General features: G+C 44.7%; 1 protein-coding gene across 2 annotated transcripts in view; it reads right to left on the reverse strand.

Moving 5' to 3' along the window:
• INTS6 (integrator complex subunit 6) overlaps positions 1 to 7,616 on the reverse strand; it is a 46,358-nt gene extending 38,742 nt beyond the window's left edge. Inside the window, exons 1-4 of one of the 2 annotated variants that reach the window (XM_074566389.1) lie at positions 7,553 to 7,616; positions 7,024 to 7,184; positions 6,671 to 6,748; positions 5,721 to 5,870 (exon numbers count right to left, since the gene is read on the reverse strand). In XM_074566389.1, coding sequence (XP_074422490.1) covers positions 5,721 to 5,870; positions 6,671 to 6,748; positions 7,024 to 7,134 — 339 coding nt within the window. In that variant the 5' untranslated portion in view covers positions 7,135 to 7,184; positions 7,553 to 7,616. Of the gene's footprint in view, positions 1 to 5,720; positions 5,871 to 6,670; positions 6,749 to 7,023; positions 7,488 to 7,552 lie in introns of those variants that run through there. The other variant, XM_074566398.1, reaches the window with a different exon arrangement.
• Positions 7,617 to 15,732: the final 8,116 nt, after the last annotated feature.

The following is a 15,732-nucleotide window of genomic DNA, read 5'->3' on the forward strand; positions in this document are numbered from 1 at the left end:
ATATTTGATATTCAGAACACAAGGAAGTATCTCACTTCTTTCTGCTAGTGAAACAGATTGATGAGATCATTTTCATCTGAAAAAAATAAAGTAAGCCTGTTTTAACTTTTGAATTCTTCTTTAAAAATATACTGGATTAGAACTAGACAAGTGATTTTAAGAACACTTAAATCTGATGTAGTTATTATTATTGAGACTTTTCATTGAAATTTGTTACTCTGGGAAGGCTGAAAGACATGTAGTTCCACCTCACAACACAAAAAGACACTTGCAACAATGCCTGCCATAATTCTCATTAAAGGATACTATAAAACAAAACTAAAAATTACAAACATTTCAAGAGCAGACAAGATGGCATATTTAAAGGTTACAGCCTAAAAAGTACAAATTAGAAGCAATATGCTTAATTTCATCGTGTAGGAGGTGAGAAAGACTGACTTTCACCAGCACTTCACATATAGATCTTTGACATAACAGGCTTATAGGTTTATGTCAAAACCACTTCTATTCCACAGAAAACAGGAGCTTGTGAGAAATCCTTTCTTATCTGTATTTCTGCCATTACCACACTTAAGCTTGCTGTGTTGTTTTCTACTGTCTGAAATTCTCCTATTTGGTTTTGTTGGGGGCCCGGGGGCGGGAGAATGGGGGAGTTGCTCTAGAAGTGTAAACTTCTGCCTCTAGCAACATAAGAAGCAAACTGCCTGTGCCACCATGCCAGCATGACAAAGCAGGAAATGCTAACCCAAACTTTGGTTCCAAATTTGGATGCACACTCAACACAGGCCATTCCAGTGCAGTGTTTATAACCCCAGAATGACAAGACAAAAGTCATGCTTGAAGGAGTTTGACTTTTGAAAGCAAGGAAATGCAGTAACAAAGCTCCAAAAACCAATTGGAAAATAAAACTGCTCAACAATTTAAAGAAAACAGTACATGTAACTGCAAAAGCATAATGTTTGCAATGTTAGGGGACAATATGTGTGATCGTTGTCGATTTTTTTAAGCTCAGCAGCTCTTAGACACAGGTAAGCGCATAAGCAAGGAGTCAGTCTACAATGTGTCACTTAAAATAAAGCTGTCGTGCCTATAAGCACAATTAGACTTGATCTCCTACGTATGCTATTTACATGTATTTGGAATACTACTGTATTTAAGTCATTATGGCAAAACACACTGTTCTCTACAGACCAACAAGAAGTTTTACTGTGTGAAATTATCACTGTAGCTACAAATGGAGAGAACTGTAAAGTAGTAGTTAACCTAAGATTAGATTCTTTGATGGTCATACATGGTATGAATAAAACCCTTGGAGAAAAACTGTGGTGTTTAAAAACAATGCCATTATATGCAGGACACCTTCCAGGTCAGAAATAAGTCTATTCTTAATCAGTTGAATTCCAGTTGGATTTTAGTTTGCTTCAATATTCCTTAGTTATACTTTTGTACATATGTGAAATGCACTGCAGGGAAAAAAAACCAAAAACTTTCACCAAGACTGCACACAGCCTGGTAAATCATTCAAAACAGTGTTTCTTGTACGAGTCTAAGTCCAGAGGGCACCCTGTTCATCTCTGTGAATGAAAAAAACCTATCCCAAGTCCACTTGGATTACAAAAACATTATAGTTGATTTTTCTGTTTCAAAACAACTAAGTTAGTATGTGCTTTAGTTACATCAAATTTGTTTAAAAGTCAAAAACTCCTCTAAGCCAGTTTTACCATATCAATAATAATTATGATTCTGAAGTCTGCGCAAGATACTCCAGTGAGATAAAAAGCTTATGTTATTGAAAAGTGCTGTTTCTAGCCACAATATTAAAATGAAATTTCACCCTGAAAAAATCTGGAAAAATACCGTGATACATCAACTCAACCACTTTGAAATCCACTCAGATAAGTACATTTTATCCTCTCAAACCTCATTCTATGCAATACTGCTGAAAAAAATAGTAAGAGACCTTTGTTAGGCAATTAACAATAGGCGAGGTGAAACAGACAGGGTATCAGAGAATCAGAGCTTTATCTACTTCAAACATCCATCAGATTCAAGTTTTGGTAGTGCTGTGTTGGTCCTTTGCACTTGAGTATCAAAATACCATTGGTATATATTTTACCTACCTTAGATTTCAGAGCTCAGTCTTAGAAACTTCACTACAAACTGCAAATAACTGAAGTACATAGATGGTTCAATTCAACCATTTGTTTATAATTTTGCTGTATTATAAAAATAGATACATTATTCATGTTTTCTATTTCCACAGAAAGAGAAACATATCTATTAGTATTTAACCCTTTCATCAACTATAAGAAGCTGCACGTTTGCCTCACTCAAAACTACTCAGTTAAATTGTGACTACACACGCACTGCTGAACAAGCCACAGCTGTAAGATTTAGGAGTGTATTCCAAGAGGACAGGAAGCCTGCTAGTAAAGGGCTTGGTATTTCAGACTACCTGAGACAATGGAGAAGCTGAACTGGGGAAAATATGACGAAGAGAAGTCAATTAGCTAAGTGCAAACTGGGCTAATGAAGTACGATGTTTTGTGTGATATGACAGTGAGCCCTTAGTGAACTTAACGTGTTTAAACTGCTTTCTTCCTGAAGACATCCAAATCCTGTATTTTTTCCTAAGCTCTCTACAAAAATGCAGAAGGTGAAGAGGACCACTATTTTTAGTGAACGCTAGAAGATGACAAACCTATTTGAATGTTCATTCTTCTGCTATCATAATCAGCACACAGCATACTACATGGGGAAAAAAACACTGCAACTATTATTGGACTCAAACAATATAATACAGAATTTATCAATCTGGAAGTGCACTAAAAATTAAAGGAACAGTTACCTTAAAATATGTGTACTTTCCAAAATCTTTCATTGTTGACAAACACCTTCACCAAAACGTGCATCTAACTACTCCAGGTAAGACAAAGGGTGTATATAGCCATATCTTAGCATTAATATCAGAAACAGCTTATGAAAAAAATCTTCAAGGTTCTTGATAATCTAAATGTGTTGACAGTGTCCCTTTAAGATTTGAATATGAGATACTGTGATCAGGTAATACAGCTGTATGGTTGGTAACTCAATCTTCATGAGCAACTGCGTCAGTACTTATTTACTGAAAAAGTAATATCATAAATACTCATGTTAAAAATCCTAACATTAATGTTGCAAGAAAATATGAAGCAGGAGATTTTCCTCCATTTCAGAATGACCGTTCAGCCATCACTCTTGTTCAGGAAGTCAGCTGATGGAGAACTCTGGTCTACTTTGAAAGAAATCAAGTAGAGTGAGTCACGCTGACATTTAAACAAACAGTTCATACTCAGCAGGGGGACAAGACATCATGCCATTGGATGACATAACCAGATGACCCCAACGGTCTTGTCATTTGCACGTATAATAAGAATCTGTTTTACAACTCGTACATATGAAATAAGTGGATTTAGCAAATACCTTAGAAGCTTGTCAATACACCAAAACACAAGTGTGTTAGTCAAAAGATGTTAAGCCAGAGAAATTTTCTAGAGCAAAGCTCAATAAAAGTTTAGATTTATTACTTCATGTAATACCACACCTAAGATCATCTAAATGGTGCATTTTTGTAAAATTATCTTCTCGCTCCACTCTAAGATAATCACTCTTCAAACATCTATCTGCTATACTTTAGTTCACTACTTAAATATTTTGTGGTCTTAATATCTGTAACTGCTTTTAAAAAAGTGCATCGGCATTTCATATTCTGAGTGAAAACTATTTCAAATGCAACTGAGCATTCTGATCACTTTTATTGTCCTGAACTTGTAAGTTTCACATACCACATGCATTTAAATACCCATTTATCTTGAGCAAGTTTTAGGTAATAGACATGAACAGGAAGCTGACAGGATAACATGACATGGCTCAAAGGCCAATGTGAAGTTGAGGAAAGTTAACTGCCCTGAATCTCATCCTGCGAGCACTGAAGGACCAGCTAAGCGCTCGATAATTTGATCTGATTTATGAAAAAAACACTACTTTGATTAGTATAACCAAAATGGGAACCTGTGACTTCAGCAGCAGATGACCCAGCACTTGCAATATATTCATCTATTTTTGCAGACACTAAACAGAGTTAGAATTTCTAGTTAGTCACCTGACTGCACATGTGAACACCTCTTGAACAGCCAGCTCCACATGTGGAACAGAGCAAAACACATGTGTAAGCAAGGGTGGATTCAAGCCCCCATAGAGACTTGTAACCAAAACAGATCAGACAAAGAAAAAGTCATTGCTCCACAGACAAAAGAGCAGCTATTTGCAGTAATGAACACTACTAGTGAGTGAAAACAGTCATGACAACTCAACTGCCCACTTGATTGAGTAGTTGAGCACAGCTGGTTCACTTGAGCAAATTATTTGACATGGGCTGAATGTGTTTGACAGGGGTTTAGAGTGTTATAATAATCAGCAGCAATGGGAATGAGCAAGTATTTCGTGTGTGTGCCTACAGTGCTAAGTGTTCAAAAAAGCTTCACATAGCTCATGTAACTACACAAAAACATCAGAAAATGGGAAAGATTAGCACACAGATGTATAAGAGGACAGCAGATGGTAATATACAAAAAAATAACCATGTGTGGAATTAGCACTTTTTTTTTTTAAGTTTCATCACTAAACTGGCATTTTAAAAATGTTTAGGCTCACTTGATCACCTAGTGGCAAAGCCACACAATGCAACATGAGAGAGAGAAATTTCTTCCCAAACAAACATGGCATGGTACCACATAGACTCTGCTTAGACTAGAAAGGGGAGGGGGGAAAAAGGGGACTTATTTTCACAACCACATTCCCAATACCAAGAGCAGTAACTAATCCTCAGATAGTAGAGGAAGCATTACATGAGAACAATAAATGAAAAAGGGGTGAATCAAGTTAGTACGCCCCACATGAAAAATACACGATACACTTTTCCCAATACTAGTAACATCCTTCATGCCAAACAAATCCAGGATTTGGTCCAGTGCCAGAAAGAACTGGGTATGCTTCCTAAAGCACATGTTTAACCTAGAGTTTCTGTCTTTTAGCAACCCATACTACTGAGCAAGAGAATGCTGGCCCACCCCAAAAAGAATTCCTGCTTTAAAGGGATAGCTGCAATACAGACATTAGAAAAGCACTGCTTCTCAAGGCTCTGATACAATAGACAGGCTTATAAAAATAAAGGTATGCAGATGTCCTGTCCTCCCAGAAGAGAAGAGTTGTAGTAAACTCATTGGAAAGAAAGGATTTCTAAAAACCTGTGCTCCATCCAGTACTTTTGGACGTGCACTGTTTTTAGAAAAATGGCTCATCTCCCAAACTGTACTTAATTGATTATACAGCACTGTATAAAGAAACCAAAGTTTTCATGATCCCACCAGGCTCACCAGCTAAGGTTCTGAAACACACAGTTGATACAAAAAACCCCAAAGTTTAACTGAGAAGGTCAACTTTGAGACTACATCACAGTTTAAAAACTGAGGAATAACTGAAGTTAAAAAAAAAAAAGAAAAGAAAGAAAAGTTGGGTACAGTCAGCAACTGCATTTCTTCAAACTATCTGAGCTCTGCTTACTGTTGAAAAACACCCCATATTGAGTATTTCATGACGATACCACTTTGGACAACTAGCTAATTGTTGCCTCTGGGAAGCTTGTGTTTTATGATTTTTCCACCTATTAATAGTTAACCTACCTGCCCATAGTTGTCTATGCCAGTTACTAATCTATTTAAGTTTAATAAATCAAAAGCTGTCCTTAGGGACTGGCCAAGAGTCGTAAGGCCTTCAGCTTGAAGGTTTTTCAGTTCATTCATAAACGTTGCATGGTTTTCCTTCCAGCCAGCCTGAAAAGAGAAACGTGAGAAGACTTATTCCCCAGATATGAGCTTTGCTTTCCTGTTAGGCTACCAAGTGCCCGCCTTGCTGCACGCAGCTCACTACAAATGCTAACAAAACACCTGAGAAGTTACTAATATTTAGTGTTGTTCCATAAAGCTGGAAAATGCATACTTCTCTTAAACCTCAGAGCTTCCCATCTGTCAGATGAAGATTTTTGATTTGTTCCACAGGACAAATTTCTGTGCAGTGACCGATGCACAAACCTTATAGGTATTTACACTGCTCCCCCACAGCCCTTTCGAGGTGGAAGTCGACTCCGTTGTGAAGAGACCTCCAACAGGTTCACGGTCCTGTGTCATGTGGACCCTCCGCCCCCTTCCCGGGGTCCGCCTCCCCCCGCCCTCCCCCGCCCCGGCGGGGCTGAGGAAAGTCCCGTCCCCTTCCGAGCCCGGACTCTCCGGGCTGAAGTCGGTCCTTCCCCCGGCTCGCTCCCTTTTCCAAGCTGAACTCTCCTTGGGAGTTGCTGTCACTTCTCCCAACTTGAATAAATATCCCCCACAGTTCATTGCTGCGCTCTCACACACACACCACACAGGGGGAGAGAAAAAAAAAAAAAAAAAAAAGATGTCGGCCATGTTGATGTCAGCGCTGCCGCCGCCGCCGACGGAGCCCCCGTGTGCCGAGCTCCCCTGGACCGCCGGCAGCCCGGGCGGGGCGGGCGGCCGCCGGCAGCGGCGCGGAGGGGCCGGAAGGAGGCCGGGGGCGGGGGGGCGGAACGGGAGGACGGGCGGTGAGCTGGGGTTACCTTGATAGCGTAGGGTGGCTCCTCGAAAGTGACCAGCATGTACCTGTCTCCTCTGCTGGCCGGGTCCCGGGCTCGCAGCTGCGGCGCGGTGGGGAGGGCGGGGGGCGACAAAGCAGAGGGTGAGCCGAGAGGCCGGAGCGCCCCCCCACCACCACCCCCCCTCACCAGGCTCGGCTGGGCACGGCCCGGCGCGGCCCTCCCCTCCCTGCCCGCACACACACTCACTGCCGCCCGCCCGCCTCGCCCCGCACCCCCGGCCCAGGCAGCCCCCCGCGCCCTGCCCCCCCCCCTCCCTCCCCGCGCAGCCACTCTCGCTCTCTCTCGCCTCCTCTCGCAAAGGCAGAGCCCGGTACCTTCATGAAAGTCTCTACAGCGCCTTTGGCTATGTCCAGATAGGTGGTGCCCAGATGGGTGCGCTGGTTCATGGAGGCGGACGTGTCTATCAGGAAGAGTAAGATGGGCATAGTGCGGAGGGGCCGGCGGCCGGGCGGCTACATGGACAGCGGGCGGGGGGCTGAAGGGAGAGCGGCGGGGCGGGGGTGGGAGGAAAGGGAGGAAGAAAAGAAGAAGACGGGGGACAGGAGAGGAGTAAGTGGCTGTGAGTGCTCTGCACGGGGAGGGGCGCCTCCCCGCTGCCCCTCTGCCGAGGCGGAGGGGGGGGGAAGGTGTTGGGGGGGGAAGGTGTGGGGGGGGCAGCCCTGCCTGCCCTGCCCTCCTTTGTGTGAGGGGCCTGCTCAGCCCGACACAGGCTGGTTTATGAGGGAGAGGCGGATAGGGCTGCGCTGCTGCTGACCTTCCCCCCACCACCACCACTTCCACCACCTTCCTCCTCCTCCTCCTCCTCCACCGCCGCCCGCCCTCCCCTCCCCCTGTTGATGTTACTCAGAAGTTTTCAGGCGGAGCAGCCGCAGCCCCGCCAACCCGGCACTTTTCTCGCTCTGACTGAGGCGCTTCCTCGCTCGCCGCCCGCTTTTAAGGCAGGCTGGGCAGGTCGGGCCCCGCCTCCCGGGGACACGTCCCCGCCCCACGTGACCCCCTCCCGGACCCGCCATAGGGCTGGCAATAACCGCCTCATTAGCATATTCAAATCAGCGGGGTGGGGGGGTTGCCGGGGCCGCTGAAGGAGCGGTGGTGCCGCCGCGCAGGCGCAGTGGTTGTGGGGGGACGGGGACGGGGACGGGGACGGGGACGGGGACGGGGACGGGGACGGGGACGGGGACGGGGACGGGGGCCGATGCCGTCGCTGTTCCTTCGGTGAACGCTCCCGGGGCAGACGCCCAGGAGAGGGGCTGAGGGGGTCGATGGTGGTGTGGGCTAGGGCGGCAGAGAGACCGAGACCTGCTGCTGCCCGGGTCGGGCTGTTCCTAGGGCTCGGGGGTGCCGCCTCTCGCGGGGAGGTAGCGGCCTGCCCGACCCGTCTGCTGTGGGGCGCGGCGGCCGGGAGGCGGCCTGCTCGGGGTGGGAGAGAGAGCGGCGGGGGAGGCCCCCTGGGGAGCCGGGGTGGTGACTCCGGGGCTGGTGGTTTGTCCCCGGCGGGAGCGGGCGGGTGAGTCACAGGAGGGAGGGAGGGAAGGGGCGGGCGTCGCGGCTCTCCTTGAGACTGCGGGAAGGTCCCCGGGCTGCCGCGGGGCCGGGCCGCGGGAAGTCCCCGCCTGCCCCGGCGGGTCCTTCCCCCCTACCCCGGAGGAAGGGAACCCTTTTGGGAGAGCGGGAGGGAGCTGTACAAGGCTGCCCTTTAGGCCGGGGGAGCGGGCAGGGAATCCGAGGGCAGCCTGAAGCCCGCCGGCCCTGCTGTGGCCGGGGGGGCAGAGGGGGGTGTCACTGGATATGGGAACTTGGGCTCCTGGCGGGCAGCCCTCGCGTTTGTCCGTCATAGCCATGGGGTTTGGGATGTTGAAAACGGCGTTCGGTACCGTTTTGGTGGTGGTGAATTCCCAGAGACGACGTCTGGCCTTTCACTCGTTCATTACGGGGAAAAAAAACAGACAAAAAAAAAAAACCTGGCTAGCCCTAACTGTGACCTTTTCCCCTACATACAGACAGAGATTAGCACTAATGTTTCTTTGATCCACGCTAAAGCACTCCACATTTCCTTCCTATAAATCATATAACCGTGGAGTGTTTCCAGCCAATTAATGACGAAGATCTCTGTTCTCAGTTGTTGGTTGTTTGGTTGTTTGGGCTTTTTTTCTCCAGTAGTTCAGTCTCTTGCCGTTTCTGCTCTCATAGCCTTGGAGCAGAAACTCCGGAGCCATTTCTTAGCATAATCTCTTTGGGAGATTGCTCTGCTTCCTATCTGATATTTTTTTGTCTGATCCAGCTGATGTGCTCCCCCATCCACTGCTCTATAAGGTATGAGGCTACTGTCCTCCTTCGTTCTCTCAAGATAAAATTGGTTTGATTCATCTTGCTCTTCCAGGCAAGATTTCTGTGTTGTTGGGCAAGAGCTGGTTTGGGCTGGTTTTTGTTTTGTTTTGTTTTGTTTTTTTAAGACCAATGAAAGATTAGCATTTATTTTCTAGGAAGAGAGAGGGATAGAATCATACTTCCATTACAGGTTGTTATACTTTCTTATGCCTGCGAGCAGCTTATTTTGGCTTTTCTCTTGGGGCTGCATCTGTGACCTGTGCCATGCATTCTCAGGCACTGGGGTGAAGTCAGGGATGCTCCTTTCAGCCCAGTTCACCGTTCAAGGCCATTACGGAATCTCCAATCTCAAGGACCTTGTGTAAGCTGAGAAGGAGACTTTGGAGTCAGTGCAAACCAAAATATGGCAGCTAGGTTTTTTTGGAAGCCACATCTTTTACTATGAGTATTGCTTGGAATGGATCCTGTTAGTGGTGATAAGAGTGGCCAAGCTTGTGCGCACCTAGCTCTTGAGCTGCTTGTATCTTCCCAGCAGTCCAGTGTTAGAGCTCCAGCCGTGGTGCCATGTCTCGTGACCGGCAGCAAGGCTGTTCTGGTCCAGGTTCTCCTGGTTAATCTGAATCCCTGCTGTCAGAGGAAGCAAACCAGCAGGTGCTGCAGAGGCCACACTGCTGGCTTGCCCTGGAATCTAGCTGCATGCCAGCCCCGGTTACACAGTAAAACATTTGGACTATCAGAGAGACTTGGTTCACAGCCATTTTCTCTCTACAGAGGTGTTTTGGGACAACTTTCTTGCCCTCGGCTCCCCACAGAAAGTATCTTCTGCAGTTCCTAAGGTCAGCAAGAGTGGCTGCTGCTAGAGTAGTAATTGTCTCCCTACGGCAGTGGGATTCAAGTTGTTAAGTAAAGGCTGCAGTGCTGCATTAACAAATCATGCCTTGGGATTAGTAACTTCATTTGGGAGTAATGTTGAGTGAGCATATGATGTTGGCCTTTAATTGGCTTCCTTTTAAATCTCTGAGATAAGCACATTCTTCAGACATGCCATCTTCTCTCCTATTTGTATGTTGCTAATGTTTCATTGACCATCCTAATAAAAACAGCATCACTTTTCTGTGTCAAGCATTGTGTGTCTTCTTGGAGAGCATCCTAAAAATGGGAAACTTCTGGAATGGTTCCTTCTCCAAAGTGCTGGAAAAAGGCATTTTACAGTTCTTGCCTTACCAGGAAAATGTTGTGGTGAAAGGCAGCCTGGGCCATGGAGACTTTGCATAAATCCTGGAGGGTCATTTGGAATTTTTAAGTTTTGTTGCCAGTAAGTGAAGAGAGAGAGGAGGGAAAAAAAAGCCATGTTAACTCTTTGTGGTAGGATCAGTCGTAAACCAGCATGAATTCTGAATCAACTTTGAAATTGAATTACAGTGCTGTAGGCACGCTGTAATTTTCTTACCAACACAAGAGGAAGGTGGGACCGAAGCAGCTATCCCTGCTCTACCTCTAGTCCCCTCAGCCCTGGTGATTATCACTGATAGAGGAGTCCCACAGACAAAACTTATATGCAGCTCCAGTGGGATTTATGCAAGCAAAACCACTTTGCTCTACTTTTCTGTACGTACCTGCTTTTTACCGTTACCTTTAAAGCCATTTGGAACATTCAGTTCTTCCCTCTCCTGCGCATCTTACATTAGATCCATATTAGATCCCCTGTAGGGCAGAATCAAGGCTGGGTGTGTGTTGCCTGTGGTAGGCATTAGTACTTCTCCGCTGGGAGCGGGCCAATTTGATTAATATTGAGAAAGATTCTTTCAAAGATAGATAATCAACCCAAGCCTTAAATGTGTATCAGCCTCTTGATGTGAGCGGCATAATGGCTAGTACTGCCATCAGAGTCACATTTATAAATCTGTACGAGAGATTTGCTGCAAAGGAGCAAAACCCGGTGATATTAGTGCTCTATGCTCATTACTGGTAGAGCTGACACAGCTGAGCTGGGAGAGAGCTGGAGACTGTCACTGAAAACAGATGGATCTTTCTTTGGTTTCAGCTTTTTTACGTGATGGGCAAAGTTATACCCCATGCGTAGTCTAAATGAGACAGTTCTACCTTTTCTCCTAAATCTAGTTGAATGATTTCGGCACGGTTCTGTCTGGAGGAATGCTCTCACTGTCCTGATGACACAAAGGATTCCAGCTACTTTCATGCATGTTATTTGTCATGCATCCATGAGGAAGCATGAACACATATGCATGTCTAAGAATACCTGTTTTCTGATCTTCAGAATGGGCGTCATCCATTTGGGGACAAATAAGACAGTATTAAAAATGCAAATTTCACGTTAAATTGAATGCTAAGTCAATAAATCAAAACTCATATTTGAGTATGAAAATACAACCCCCCCAAAAAAAATTTGAAAAAATTGATGCCAAAAATACTTTGGTATCATTTGCTGTCATTGCGGTTTTTCCTTAAACAGCTTCTTCTCCCAGTTGATATTTGTGAGATTTTTGTTGCGTTATCACATAGTGTTAGCCTTGCTTTCGCCTAAACTGCAGCCTTCAATAGAAGATGTTATGCTAAAGACCTTCAAGCAGGTCTGAGATCTAAAATTAACAGTATAACTTTTTTCTTTTTTTTTTTTGATTGGTTTTGTCCTTCTCGATAGAGATCTGTTTCACAAAGAATATTTCAAGAACTTGGTCAGTCCAGGTTTTAATATGTGAATTTTCCAGAGCTTTCTTTAGAATACCATTCTGTAGCCTTGTAGATTGTCACCATTAAAGGTTTTTTTCCTGTTTAGAAGTCTTGTATTTTCCACTGTCTAATTTTATGTTACTATTTATCATTAAAATATATATCTTTACACAGCATTCTGAGCTTCAATTTATTATCTTTTCATACTTGTGTCCTATTCCTTTTAGTCTTCCTTTAGCCAAGTTCTGTGTATTCAACTTACTTGCTTTTTTTTATAAATAAAATTTAATTTTTCACTTGTCTTGCAAACACAACAACTTATATTGTTGGGGTTTCGGGTTGTTTTTACTAGTTTCGATCAGTGGGGTTTCTCTTCCTGAAATTGTTACCAAACAAAACTGATTTAGTCTCATAATTCAAGTACCTTAGATCATCCTAGACTGAGTAATTACTGTGAAGTCTGGGATCAGATAAGATCTAACCCCCAAAATTTTTCAGAAAGGTGGCATTAAGATAACTGGAGCTCAGGTTTTCTATGTATATTCTAGGACTTGCACTGAGGGTGCCTATTTTTCTAAAATTTGCAGAGGCAGCTGCCTGCCTTTGAAGCTGTCTAGCACCTTTTAGAAATCTGTACTTTGGCTTCCCCAGCACCAGAACACAGTGAAACTACATCCCTTTGCAGAACGATGACCTCTAAAAGAAGTTGCATTCTGGCTTCTCTTGGCCCATCTTCAAAGACAGCCTCCTTGTCATTGTCCGTCCGTCGGGAAACCCAGAGGGATAGCCTTTGAAGCTTCCTGGGGATTTTTGCATTCCCCGCCACGCCTTCAGTCATCCAAATCCCTTGCTGTTTCCTGCCTCGGGAGCTGGAACCGCAGTGAAGGCAGCGTACCATCCAGGGGAAGACTAGTTAATGTGGAATTGCAAGGAAACGGGTATTATAGTAGTTTGATATAGTTTGTTTTCTAACTGTACAGAGTGAATGTGGGTACTGGGAGACTAAGTTCATGAATATTTGTGAAGTACTTAGGTTTTTTCAAAGAAAGTTATGACAGAAGTGTGCGGTAAGATTATTTTCAGAGGAAAAACAAACCTCTTTGAGGACCATCTGTGCTGTGACAGTGGAAGTGAGTCGATTAATGATGGAGAGGTTGCAAGGCACCTGAATAGAAGATAAGGAGGCTTTTGTCATTAAAATCAAATTAAACTGTATATTTGATACATGCTTTTCCTTTAATATTAGTGGCCTTAGATTGAAAGGTCTTCTAGGCAATGAGTTATCTCCATATGCATCGAACAGTGTTTAACAGAGCAGGACCTCTCCTATTTGGTACCTTGGGGGAATATTAAATCTAACATGGAGAAAGCTGCTTAAAATAAACATTTCAAAATTACAGCTGTAATAAGGTAATACATGTGAGAATTCAAACAGATTTACAGTTCTTATATATACTTCCTGAGGTGTTACGTTGCTTATATCACTTCAGGTAGGATTCTGGTCAAAACCAAAAAACTCGTCTCAGCTCCAGGCCTTTAAATTTATTCCATCTCTTGGGTATCTCAGCTGGCCTGTCAAGACCCAAAGAGCACAGAAAACACCCTCTAACATACAAAAGCTAAGGTATTCTACCTGTCTTTTCTTTTCCTTCCTTCCTTCCTTCCTTCCTTCCTTCCTTCCTTCCTTCCTTCCTTCCTTCCTTCCTTCCTTCCTTCCTTCCTTCCTTCCTTCCTTCCTTCCTTCCTTCCTTCCTTCCTCCCTCCCTCCCTCCCTCCCTCCCTCTCTTTTTCTTTCTTTCTCTTTCTTTCTTTCTTTTCTCTTGAACTTATCACTTAACTTTCATCCTTGACATGATAGAATGTGTTGGGTTGAAAGGGACGTTTAAAGGTCATCTAGTCCAACCCCCCTGCAGTAAGCAGGGCCATCTTCAACTAGATCAGGTTGCTCAGAGCCTCATCAAGCCTGGCCTTGAATGTCTCCAGGGGTGGGGCCTCCACCACCTCTCTGGGCAACCTGTGCCAGTGCCTCACCACCTTCATTGTAAAGAACTTCTTCCTAACGTCTGATCTAAACCTGCCCTGCTCTAGTTTAAAACCATTGCCCCTCGTCCTATCATTACATGCCCTTGCAAACAGCCCCTCCCCATCCTTCCTGTAGGCCCCCTTCAGGTACTGGAAAGCTGCTATAAGGTCTTCCCAGAGCCTTCTCTTCTCCAGGCTGAACAACCCCAACTCCCTCAGCCTGTCCTCACAGGAGAGGTGCTCCAGCCCTCGGATCATCTTTGTGGCCCTCCCCTGGACCCACTCCAACAGGTCCATGTCCTTCTTGTGCTGAGCGTTCCAGAGCTGGATACAGTACTCCAGGTGGGGTCTCACCAGAGCAGAGAAATGCTGGTAGCAGCAGGCAGCAGCAGTCCACTTGATTCCTGATAACATCAGAGTGTCCAGGGAAATATTGGTACAGAGTTCTCGGCGTCCCTCCAGCCCCCCAGGCCACGAAGACAGGAGGAGTCCTCTGCATTTGCCAGAACAGGTCTGAGGTGACCTTTGCTTATTATGCCAGGGGAAAAAAAAAAATCCTCTCTTGTCAGGATGGCCAGAGATAATAGTTACATCTATAGGACAATTTGAGAGAGATCATTTGTAGCAGTCCACCTTGGTTTTGTTTAGCTTTCTCTTCTTGTAGCCCTGGTCAAAAGCTCCTGCGTGCATGGGAAGGGGTTAATGCAATCCTTTGCACAAGTACCTGTAACACACAACGTTTCCATGCAGGCTCTCCTTGAGATGACAGGAACAGAACTAGGATACTCCTCCCAGCTTTTTAAACCACTTTTAAACAATCCTTCTGATGGCTGTTACATCCCTCCCAGGGGCGGCGGTGCCCTTCCCGTACCCGCTGACCTGAGCGATCGCCTGTCACCGTTTCAGCCATTTCTTTTGTTTGTTCCTCCAAGCATTCCTTCTTGCCTACACTACCAAGTTTCAGTAGCCCCGGAAATCATATCCTTCCTGAAGCGCTGGGCCCTCCCGCACATCTCATAGCATAGCAACGTTAACTCCATTACCATGGATCCCAGACACAGGCGTGCAGAATTTATCTAACTAATCGAGCAGCTAAGAGACACCAATTCCAGCTACAGTCAGCTTGGAGTATAAAGCATTCACAACTAAAAGATACTCTATAAGCACTTCCCATGAAGGTAAAAATGATGGGGTGTATTTTTCTTCTGGGTTTTTTTTGTCTTTTTTAATGGCCAATGTAATGGGTATAGTCTTGGTAAACAAGAGGACAGAATTATTCATTCATTCCTAAATTGCTTCCCACTGAGGTATCACACCTGCGTGTGGTATTTGAGAGCTGGGAGCTCTCTTTTTGAAATATTACTGCACTGTAGAAGTTTATTATCCAGCTTTTACTCTAAATGTGATTATTATGCATTGCCATCTTCTGCCCAAAATCAAAATACACTCTAAAAGAAAGATGCACTTGGTTGCTGTCTGCAAAGCAGCTGGCATGACTGGTGTCAAATGGAATATAGACCAGTTGGTCTGTCTTTTGCCACTCAGCAGTTAATGAAAACTTACCAAATCTCAACTAGTAGCTAATTGGAAATCTCTACAAAAGACATCTATAAAGCACAGACATAGGGCTTCTAGAGTAAAACAAACCTGATAAAGCCTCTTTCATCCAGGGAAGAAATCTGTATTCCCTGACTTCAAGCACCTTTGGCAAGGTGTTTGGGACTGTCTACTGAGCATGTTATTCAAAAGATACCGCTAAAATGAAGTGAGAGGGTTTTTTCCTACTTTTACGCACACATTGAAGCCCTGATATAAGGCCTATTTGTTACAGAGAACTTGAATGGATGCCACCATGGGCAAATCTGTCTTGTATCAACTTGCAGAAAAATAATGTCTTGTTTTAGAAATACTTCAATCAGGGAGAAAGGACACTTAAAACATGGCTTTGAAAAGCACAGAAGGATAATTCTTACTGAGTTGTG

This window comes from Larus michahellis, chromosome 1, assembly GCF_964199755.1.
Source record: "Larus michahellis chromosome 1, bLarMic1.1, whole genome shotgun sequence".
In the NCBI taxonomy this organism is placed as follows: domain Eukaryota; kingdom Metazoa; phylum Chordata; class Aves; order Charadriiformes; family Laridae; genus Larus; species Larus michahellis.